We start from the raw sequence: 11,425 nt of genomic DNA, 5'->3' as shown, positions 1-11,425 counted from the left end.
GCAAAAGCCCCAGGGAAAGGACCAACTCTCTGCTCCTTTACCAGCTCCTCCTCTAGGAGTTCGTCCTGAATCTGAGCCAGCCCTTGAGGAGGTCACATTCCCTCTCCTCTCCCATTCCCTCTCCTCTGCCTTCTCTGGTTGAAGACTCAGGCTTGAATCCATTCCAAGATAAACTTCTTCAGGCCAAGAGATAACGCGACGTCAAGGTGACAATCAGAAACGCCCTTTAAAAGCCCTCCTTCTTGGTTGAAGTTGCTCCGCTCCACAGCTGGCCATCTGCCTACACCTGGCTGCCATGTGGGAACTTGTGGGTCTCTTGCTGCTCATCCTAGCCTATTTCTTTTGGGTCAAGTCAAAGACGCCCGGTGCCAAGCTCCCCAGGAGCCTTCCATCCCTGCCCCTGGTGGGCAGTCTGCCATTTCTCCCCAGACGTGGTCATATGCATGTCAACTTCTTCAAGCTACAGGAAAAGTATGGTCCCATCTATTCTCTTCGCCTGGGTACCACAACTACAGTGATGATCGGCCACTATCAGCTGGCCAGGGAGGTGCTCATCAAGAAGGGAAAAGAATTCTCTGGTCGTCCCCAGATGGTAAGCAGTGCCAGCCCTCCTCTTCCTCAGTCCCTGGGGGTTGTACAGTTCTTAGTTCTTTCAAAATCAGACTTGCGGGACCACTCCTTGAAGACCCTACCAAGCCTGTAAAGTGGGTGGGAGGAAATAGAGGGAGACCTCTTGCATGGCCTGTCCAGCAAGATGGTGCGGGACCTGCAGAGCTGAGAAGCCTGCAAACCCCTCACCATCTCCCTTCCCCTCTGTGATACGATAATCATTCTAGAACATGCAGGCAAAGCCCTTCTTAGCCCAGATCCAGAGCTAAAGTCCGCCAACAGGGTGACTTTGTTGGGAAATCGGGCAGTGGCTGCATCTTCCACCAGAAGATGGGTGGAGAAGCAGCTGGCCTCACGAAGGGCTAAGACTGCAGTCTCTCTTATCATATGGCTTCAGCTCTCAGATAGCTGGGGGATACTACAGGGAGAGATGGGACAGGGACATACAGTAGTACCTTGGGGCGTCTGACCTCTTCGTGCTGACTATTGAGGGGCCATCCTACGAATACCACCTGTGCTATGTCCCTGCTGCAAGTGTTTCCCTGAGCTCCCCAATAGAGGACTACTGGCCTCAGCCTTGAACGGGCCAAAATCAATTCATTTTCTGCGGGCTAGTCAGCCAGACTGGCTGCCCGACTACCGGGTCTCCCAGATTTTGGGTGCCTCTCAGAAGCAAAGGAATAACTGGGCCAGGTGATGGTGGTGCATGCCTTTAATGTCAGCACTTGGGAGGCAAAGGCAGGCAAACCTCTGTGGGTTTGAGGCCAGCCTGGTTTACAGAGTGAGTTCCTGGATAGCCAATGCTATACGGGGAGACCCCTGTCTCCAAAAACAAACAAACAAAAACCAGAAAGAGAGAGACAGAGACAGAGACAGAGACGGAGGCAAAGACAGAGACAGGCAGAGAGAGACTAGCCAGGGGGGTTTTTTGGGGGAGCGGGATGTAGGAGGAAGACTTTATATGCTTGTGCTTTTGTGTCTTTTAGAGGAGACAGTCCAAGCTTAAGTCCAACCTGGGAAGATAAAACATATGCTGTCTCCAAATGAGGGTCTGAGGCTGGGTGCACAGCCCAGCAGTGGAAAGAGATTCTGTGACTTTAGCAGCCTAGGGAGTGAAGGCAAAAACAGAGCTGTCTTGGAAGTCCCTCCGTATCCTCCTCCTCTTCCTCCTCCTCTTGCTCCTCCTCCTGCTCCTGCTCCTGCTCCTGCTCCTCCTCCTCCTCCTGCTCCTCCTCTTTCTCCTCCTGCTCCTCCTCTTCTTCCTCCTCCTCCTCTCTAGGACAGGCTTGCCTAGCTCATCCCACCCACAGCTGACCCTCCAGGTCAAAAACCGAAGTCGAGAGGCCCAGGGGGCACTCTACTAATGATCTGAACCCCAGGGCTCTTGCGTTCAAACCCAGAGTTCTTTCTGTCTTCTCGCTATACTGCCTTTCATGGAATTTTAGCAGGGACTTTAGGGCCGTCCTACTAAGTAAGAGAGGGACAGGGAGCTCATAGCGCTCAGGACTGCAGAGTCTGAGAGCTTGGGGAATTTGCCTACAGCCTTTGCCTGCTCTCCAAAGGTGATTCAAAGCCTCTTGTCGGACCAAGGGAAAGGCGTGGCCTTTGCAGATGCTGGTAGCTCCTGGCACCTGCACCGGAAGCTGGTGTTCAGCACCTTTTCCCTGTTCAAGGATGGCCAGAAACTGGAGAAGCTAAGTGAGTGAAAGGCTAACCTCACCCTAGGGCTAGGGGGCTGGAGGAAAAGGATGCTGGGTGGCTGCTGACATCAAGTGACCATCGGCTCTTTAAGATCTCGGTGAGCGGAGACAGGGTTGATTGATCCTTCCACTCCACTTTCCCTCTCTTGTCAGTCTGTCAGGAAGCCAAGTCACTGTGTGATATGATGCTGGCACACGACAAGGAGTCCATAGACCTGTCCACGCCTATCTTCATGTCAGTAACCAACATCATCTGTGGTATCTGCTTCAACATCTCTTATGAGAAAAAGGATCCAAAACTGACCACCATAAAGACCTTTACTGAGGGTATCGTGGATGCCTCGAGCGACAGAAATCTAGTGGACATATTCCCATGGTTGACGGTGAGAATGAAGGCACCCCTCTACTTCCAGATCCCACTGGGACAGTGTCCTCAGTATTTTCAGTTTCCACGAATATCTTTCTCTTCCAACTCATCCCACAGTCATCTGGTCTGCCTCATACAACTACAGATGCTTGGTCTTGGTCGGCATTTTTACCCTCCAGGCAGACACTCACACTGGCCTCGGGATACACACACACACACACACACACACACACACAACACACACACACACACACACACACACAATTGAGAATGACTCTGACTATTTGATCCTCCTGCCTCCAAGTCCCAAGTGCTAGGACTACAAATGTGTACCATGGTGCCTTTCTGGGTCTCTTTTTTTAATGTCCTGTATTCTTAAAACTCATGGCCGGGGGTTGGGGATTTGGCTCCTTGGTAGAATGCTTGCCTAGCAAGCGCAAGGCCCTGGGTTCGGTCCCCAGCCCCGAAAACAAAACAAAACAAAAACTCATGGACATTCTTTTCCAATTATCATTTGCCAGCACTAAGCACCCTATATGTGTCAATCATTGGCTTCCCCCTGGAGGTTTGACCAATGATCCTCACAGTGCTGATGAGAGACAGACACAGGCTTAACCCACTTGAGGAATTTGTCCAAGTCCTCAGTCTCAAGTCTGATATAGGGTAAGGGAGGGCACAATGCTGTCAGGTCTTGAATCGAACTGGGGACACGAGGACTCCACCCTGTCCTCCATTGAGGACATTAAAGTTGTCCTTCCTGTCCATGGTAAACTCATTACGATGTGTTCCTTGATAAAGGTCCAGACTGGTGTGGAGACTTTCTCAAACAGAAAGCTAAAGGCTACCTCCCAGAAAGGATTCTCCTAACTGCATAGATGGATCTGACGTTTCCTTCTGTTTCCAGATTTTTCCCAACAAAGACTTGGAGGCGATAAAGGGTTATACCAAAATTCGAAATGAAGTACTGACTGGAATATTTGAAAAGTGCAGGGTAAGTGATCAAGCAGAGGCCACTATGAGGTGAGAGAACAAAACTGGGGTGTATTTTGGACACCGTGAGATCCCTAGAGTCTGTCAGGGGGCTGTCACATAATGGGCAACTGCTAGAAAGAGACCTATTAATAAATGGGAGAGGGGAAGTGAGTAACTGAAATGGTTCTTAGGGAGACATAGAAGAAGGCCCAAGGCTATCCCAGACCCCTCCACTCTCAAGCACACGAAGCCTTGCTGTGTCTCTGGTGTAGGTTGGATTGTAACAGGGATGTTGGAGGTGAGGCTCCCTCCTCATCCTCCTCTCTCACTGTCTCTCTCCACAGGAGAAGTTCGACAGTCAGTCTATCTCCAGCCTGACGGACATTCTGATTCAAGCCAAGATGAATTCAGACAACAACAACAGCAGTGAAGGCCAGGACCCAGATGTGTTTTCAGATAGGCACATCCTTGCCACGGTGGGAGACATCTTCGGGGCGGGCATAGAGACAACTTCCACTGTGCTCAGGTGGATCCTGGCTTTCCTGGTGCACAATCCCGAGGCGAGTGTCTCCTACACTCTTGTCTTCCTGTAGAATCCAAATAGCCCCATTTGGGGGGGCAGGGGGCAATGCCTGGATTCTTCTGTGCAGAGGTAACCAGAGCCCTCTCTAGCTCTCACACAAGCAGTGGCTGACTCTGGTTCTGGGTAAAAGTTGACCTATCCTCTAGAAACAAGGCCTAGGTTACAGAGCCATCACTGGATAGAATCATTCCATGCTGTTCTGGGTATGACCACTGGGCTCTGCTAAGCCCATGTCTCTCTTAGACTTGAACAACCTGGTCATGTGACCTGGTTCTGGCCCACAGGTGAAGAAGAAGATCCAAAAGGAGATTGACCAGTACGTAGGCTTCAGCCGAACACCGACTTTCAATGACCGGTCTCACCTCCTCATGCTGGAGGCCACTATCCGAGAAGTGCTGCGTATCAGGCCGGTAGCTCCCATGCTCATCCCCCACAAGGCTAACATTGACTCCAGGTACGCCTTTCTTCCCGAGATATCAGCCTAGGATGTAGCCACTGGCTAGCCCATTTTGCTCCTCAGACATGTTCCACTTGGCCTTAGTTGCTGGTCCACCTAGAGTCAAACAGTGACTACCACTGTCAATCACCCTGCCCTAGCTACTCTATCTACCTCCACTGATACCCACTGACTAAGTTGAATCGGCATCAGCATCTGGCTTCCCTCTAAACTTCCTGCTACCCTGGGAGACACAGGTCTGGGCTGAAGGACTGGGTGATCAATGTCCAATCTCATCAGAGGGCAGTAGTATATTCTCTCTCTCTCTCTCTCTCTCTCTCTCTCTCTCTCTCACACACACACACACACACACACACACACACACACACACACACACACACACACACACCCATGCCTGCATGCACATGCACATACATGTGCACCAGCTTCTGAAACAGACACCCATGTGCTGACTAGCAGAAATGTCCACATACGTAGGGTTGATAGGCAATGGCTAAGGCTGGATCTAGATGCAATCCTGGCAGAAGTCAGAAGCTGAGGGAAAGGCATGATTGAGAATGGGGGAGTGTTCTCCACCCCCAACCCCCAAGTGGGGATGTAGAGCTGAGCAGAAAGGAGAGGACAATCTTCCTTTTTTGTCTCCTTGTCTGGGTTAGCATTGGAGGGTTTACCATCCCCAAGGACACACATGTGGTCGTCAATCTCTGGGCACTGCATCACGATGAGAATGAATGGGACCAGCCAGATCAGTTCATGCCCGGTGAGTCCTCCTCTGCCCCATACTGGCCTCTGGGCCACACAGCCAGCCTGGATTCTGCTCTTCGGGGACAGCGCTCCTTCCTGACCACTAAGCTTGCTACTAGAAACCTCTTGGCTGCAACCCCATAGGCCTGTCATCCTACTGGAGATTGCCCCAGACTCTTTACAGATGGGGCTTTCAACTCTCTCTTCAAATAACCTCTGTGGGAAGTCTGCAGGCATCTGTCTCCCAAGAGGCCTGTCCCTCTTCTCCTGGATGGGGCATTTTCCCCTGGGGACTCCTCTTCCTCCCTCGACATCCTTCCTGAATATTTGCTTCCTCATGCCCTAAAAGCAGGTCGAGCTTCCCTGGCCAAAAGCTTGGCCCCTGGCTGACACTTCCCTTTGTCCGTAGAACGCTTCTTAGATCCAACAGGAAGCCATCTCATTACACCCACGCCGAGTTACTTGCCCTTCGGAGCTGGTCCCCGATCCTGCATCGGAGAGGCTCTGGCCCGTCATGAGCTCTTTGTCTTCACGGCCTTGCTACTGCAGAGGTTTGACTTGGATGTGTCAGATGATAAACAACTGCCCTGCCTGGAGGGTGACCCCAAGGTGGTCTTTCTGATCGACCCTTTCAAAGTGAAGATCACGGTGCGTCAGGCATGGAAGGATGCACAGGCTGAGGTTAGCACCTAGAGGCCACAACTAACATCCCCGATCCATGCCTGGACGCCCACAGTACAATCTTAGAGGTGCTAGTCCCAGTGCCTCCTACGGTCCTCCTCCTTCCTACCCCATTTTCTAGTTGGCAGCAGTGGGGGGTGATACACATAAATTAAAGTTTTTCCAATAAACATCTCTGAGCCGCCTTTCATTTACTCATTCGCTTGCTTATTCAGTAACATTGACTGAAAAAAAGGACTATTTACTTTGTGTAGTAGAGAAAGATGTGTGCACATATGTGTGAGTGCGTGTGTGTGTGTGTGTGTGTGTGTGTGTGTGTTTCATGTGTATGTGAGTGCAGGCAAATGCACGCTCTGTGGTGCATGTGGCAGCCATCTTGTTTGAGGCAGGGTATCTTCTGCTATTGTTCACTCCTCTGTGGGTAACGCTACTTCAGGTGAGTTTCCCTACCTTCTATCTCTTGGTGGGGGTATGCTCTGATTACAGACACCTGTGCTACTGTTTCTGGCTTTTGTGTGCATTCTAGAGATTCAAACTCGGGTTGTCAAGGTTTTGTACAGAAAGTACATTGACTCATCTCCCCAGCTGGAATCCAGCATCTTTAAACCTTCCCAGGGACCAGCCTACATGTGAAGTTCTAAACATCCTGGAAGAAACTGACCTTTGACTTTTTGCCTAGAAAGAGGCCAAATCCTAGTGCCAGCCAGACCAGCGTCAAATGGTCAACAATCAGGTCCTTCCCCTCTGATGAAATGAAATGCTCACAGGTCCCAAGGCAAGAGAGACTACGACCCTGCCTGGCTAAGTTTCCAAAGCGAAGTTGAAGGAGCGCCAACAAGAGACAAAGAGTCAGAATACAGTGCCATGTTCTTCCTTAAAAGAGTTTTTAACCCAGAAGTAGTGGGCTGTCCCCTGTACTCAAATCAGTCTTGCTCTGCAAGAAACAGTGACCCCGTCTTGCTCAACAGCCCAGAGGAGAGGCTTGAGGGACAGACATGTTGAGACCACATCAAGCGGAAGAGAGAGGTTAAACTGGAGACCAGTCCTTCCCTCTCCAGCTCTCTCTGAGCCGGCCGCTGAAAGCTAGCCCAGCTTCACTCAGGCCTAGGGAGAGGGGGCAGGGCTGGATGGAGAAGTCAAGCCCTTCACATCTGCTCAGAATGTGAAAAACATTTTATGAACTAGCAATGAGCAGACAGATAAGCAGAAAGAAGTCGGGCTTTGTCCATAATGGTAGAAAGGGAGTTTAACCCACCTCGAGGAAACTGATGACCATCAACTATCAAGGGGCAGGGTGAGGGCAGGGTGAGGACAGGGTGGGAAGGATTCTTCAAAGCACATAACTACACAGCTTAAGGGCTGAGTCCAGACCCCAAGACTCAGGAACAGGGAGGAGTCAGCATGCTCTCCCACTGGTCCGCAGGAATCTCACAGGGGCTTGATCATTTCGGGATGATTGGTCATGGAGAGTTCCATTTGAAAACCTGTGTCCTTGGAGAAAATAATCTCATGAGCTCTGACTGCTGCCCAAACTTGCACTTGCCTGGAATGGTAGACAATTACCCACTGACATAAATCACCAAGTCTCCAGGCTTCTTTGAGGCTCGAAGTAAATGCTACCCTCCAAGACTTATTTCAGACTCCTATAGTGGAATTCCTCCCTTTGGCTTTCAGACATTGAAATGATGGCTCCCAAGAAATTCAAATTTCCCTGAGAAATTTCTCAGGCTGGGAGAAAGTAAGGGATGGTTGGAGCCTGGTGCCACCAGAGGAGGAACTTGTCTGGAGATTTCACATACTTCTGACTTGTTCGAACCTGGCAATGCGGGACTGAAACCAAGGCCGCGAAAGTAAGGGGGCGGGGGGAGGGGGAACTTGGCCAGGACAGCTTAGTCATACAGATCTCTTGATCTCTAAATCTAAACCTTGTGGGCTGGAGAGATGACTCAGCGGTTAAGAGCGCTGACTGCTCTTCCAGAGGTCCTGAGTTCAATTCCCAGCAACCACATGGTGGCTCACAATCATCTGTAATGGGATCCAATGCCCTCTTCTGGTGTCTTCAGAGACAACTACAGTGTACTTATATTCATAAAATAAATAAATGATAACATAAAATAAAGAAATAAATAACATAGCATTAAATAAATCAATCTAAACCTCAGGACCCCAAAGATGAACTTGCTGGGAAGACATCATAGGATCTCTTTGTTGCTACAGAGGAATAGTTTCTTTTTTCTGTTTTGCACTATTTCTGGTCTATTTAAGTTGCCAGTTGAAGCCAGGTGGCTGAACCTGCTTCTTAGGGTTTCCAGGGTCCGGCATTTTGTCCCAACTGCTAATGGCTCAGGGGCATTGTTCTCTTCTCAGAGTGCAAGACCAAGCCTTCCCATTTCCTCGAGTATTAGGACAATGACAAAGAGCTTACATGCACAAGAGGACGCTATGACATGCATGCCTTAAATCACCAAACCAGGTGTCTCAGGTCCAGCGCTGACCATCAGGAAGCATGCGGAAAGAAGCACGCTTTTACTTCTTCATTTGTTTGTTTCGAGAGTCTCCTGTAACACAGGCTGGCCTCAAATTCTCCACATAGCTGAGGATGCAGGAATTACAGGCATGCACCACCAGCCATCTTTCTTTTCTCCCTTCAGTGCTGGGTATCAGACCTGGGGGGCTTCATGCACGCGAGGTGTGCATTCTCCCACGGTGCTACATACTCAGCCCCTCCATCCTTACCTTTGGCTCTTTGGTCTGCTCTTAGCCAGCAGGGCAATGGTAAATCAATGTTTAACACTAGTTCTGGAGCAGCGTCCAATTTTTAGTGTTTGCCGATGCGACCTCTGGGAACTGTGAGGCACAAATGACACATTACACTTTCTTATCATTACACGGGTAAAGGTATCGTTGAGAAACACATTACTGGGCAGTTTCCTCGTGTGTAAACATTAGTGTATTTGCCCAGCCTAATAGGTGGGATAGCCTACCGCACAGCAGGTCCACATGCCATTTAGCATGCTCCCTTGCTGGCTGAGCACTACAGGCAATTGCAATGTGGTGGCATCTGTCTATTCAAACGGGTTTGTTCCCATGGGTGTCTCCACAAGCACATGGGAAATGACAGCCACAGTGAGGGTCACTAGGAGACAGCAAGTTTCCAGCTCTACTGTAATCTCTGCTGTGAATGTTGTCTGTCATTGAAAGAGACGCCATTGTGGGTGTGTGACTCCAAGTAGTAAATGCCCTAGATGTGTCCAGGGCCATTGATAATATTACCATGAAATACCAGGAAGAGATACACGTTGCATATTGCATAACCAATACCTGTTTTCAAAATATATTCAGTGGAGGTTCAATTTTTTTTTAATTGGCCGCTTAATAAGCAGCTCATAAAATCTTTGAACTTTTAATAGTAAATAATCTTGTGAGCTAAAACAGCTACTACCCCCCACTACCCACCTCCCCCACGCGTCCCCGGTTCCTATCCTTCAGAAAAACAGCTCCCACAGGGCCCTCTGCAGGGAGAGGTGTTTCTCCAGAGAGGGTGTGTGGACTGTGCGAGTCCATGTTTCCTAAGGTCCCCCAGTGGTCATAAAACCCAAAGTAAGGGCTGCTCTCTGCAGACTCAGACACCTATGGATGGCTGGGGACCAGTCAGAGACAGCAGAGTTGGGGACACTAGGTGAGGAAGACTGGGAATACTCAGGGGATAGTCCTTGGCCTCCCAGACCAAGTTCAGCATCACAGTCTCACTGCAGATTTCCTGAACTGCCATGTCCTCGTATGTCAAATAGGGTCACTCTACAAGAGCTGCCCATTCTGAGGTGGGGACAAAGCAGGAAAGCCCAGGTGGGCGGCAGAGCCCCTCATATGTAGCCCATGGGGACAACTTCGGTGCTTTGTTTAGATACCAAGTGACCACAGACAACTTACTTGGCTTTCGTGTACCCCAGATTTCCCATCTATCATATACGCAGGGGGACTGGGGAGGCCGAGGAGTGTGTAGAGTGAGTCTCCTCGATGCTGCTCTGTTTGAGTGTGGATGTATATAACATGTTTGGTCCCTCAACAAACATTGGCATTATGGATACTTCATTCAGAAGATTGTCTTTCCCCGAGAGTGTTACACAGATTTCTCACAACTAGGCTGGGTTGGGAGGTTTGTCATGGAGTCTTCCAGAAATCTACCTGCACATGAGGGCAGGCAGTGCTGATAGACAAAAAAAGGAGGCAGAGGACACAGGGACAGACAGACTCCTATGGCCACACAGATATTTTGCAACATTTTTCTACTGTGAGTTACAGGCTTATGGAGAAGAGACATTTCCAATCGAATAAAATGTGTGTACCCCCACATAGTGAACATTTCTATTTTTACCTTCCCCGGAGGAACACACACACACAACTTTAACTCCTGAGACTCTGACCATTTCCAAGCGCCATCCCTCCCACCCCCAGGGAGCTAACTTTTTTTTTTTTTTTAAGATTTATTTATTTTATGTATGAGTACACTGTAGCTATCATTAGAAACACCAGAAGAGGGTACCAGACTCCATTACAGATGGTTGTGAGCCACCATGTGGTTGCTGGGAATTGAACTCAGGACCTCTGGAAGAGCAGCCAGTGCTCCTAACCACTGAGCCATCTCTCCAGCTCCGGGAAGCTAACTTTTGGTGTGGGTTTCTTTTGTCTTGTCTTGTTTTCTCTGTGTAGCCCTGGCTATCCCGGAAATCGCTCTGTAGACCAGGCTGGCCTCAAACTCACAAAGACCCACAGAATATTGGAATATTCACCACCGCCCAGCTGCTGTGTTTTTTTTTTTTTTTTTTTTTTTAATTGTTGGTTGATTTGGTTTCTTGAGACAGGGTCTCACTGCAGAGCCTAGAACTATGTAGACCAGACTAGCCTGGAGCTCACTGACATCCACTTGCCTCTGAGTGCTGACTCAGCAGAAACGGGAGCTAACGTTGATCTGAAGACCTACAGAAGGCATCCGTGGGGTAGGTTGGAAGGTGAGCGGCCTGGATAGGCGACTGAGGGGATGCCATTTGCCCCGTGTTTGTTTCAGCAAGTTTTACTCTGGGCACACCCTTCTCCGCTCTCCTCTCCCCTTTGGGAAGTCACCAGTTCTTCACGTAACACATTTCGGTTCTTCACGGCCTGGCCTTCTGGTTAACTAAATAGCCCTTGGGATCAGCAGGTATGGCTTCAAATCCTAGCTCTGCTATTTATCAGCTATGTGACCTAGGACAGGTTAGTTCCTTCCTGAGTGTCTCTTGCTCCTGACCACTGACAGCACCTTGAAGAGCCGTCTT

At 49.6% G+C, this 11,425-nt stretch overlaps 1 protein-coding gene across 1 annotated transcript; it reads left to right on the top strand.

Annotated features, from left to right (window-relative positions):
• The first annotated feature begins 261 nt into the window (after nucleotides 1-261).
• LOC116893814 (steroid 17-alpha-hydroxylase/17,20 lyase) lies at nucleotides 262-6,283 on the top strand. The gene is made up of 8 exons (XM_032895529.1): nucleotides 262-592; nucleotides 2,172-2,307; nucleotides 2,463-2,692; nucleotides 3,581-3,667; nucleotides 3,993-4,208; nucleotides 4,516-4,685; nucleotides 5,345-5,448; nucleotides 5,842-6,283. Exons 1-8 carry the CDS (start codon nucleotides 296-298, stop codon nucleotides 6,123-6,125), a joined length of 1,524 nt encoding a protein of 507 aa, XP_032751420.1. The 5' UTR covers nucleotides 262-295; the 3' UTR covers nucleotides 6,126-6,283.
• Nucleotides 6,284-11,425: the final 5,142 nt, after the last annotated feature.

The sequence above is a fragment of the Rattus rattus genome, chromosome 2, assembly GCF_011064425.1.
Source record: "Rattus rattus isolate New Zealand chromosome 2, Rrattus_CSIRO_v1, whole genome shotgun sequence".
Lineage (NCBI taxonomy): Eukaryota > Metazoa > Chordata > Mammalia > Rodentia > Muridae > Rattus > Rattus rattus.
Note: the sequence above shows the minus strand (reverse complement) of the source record. Positions and strands in the feature narration are given on the sequence as shown.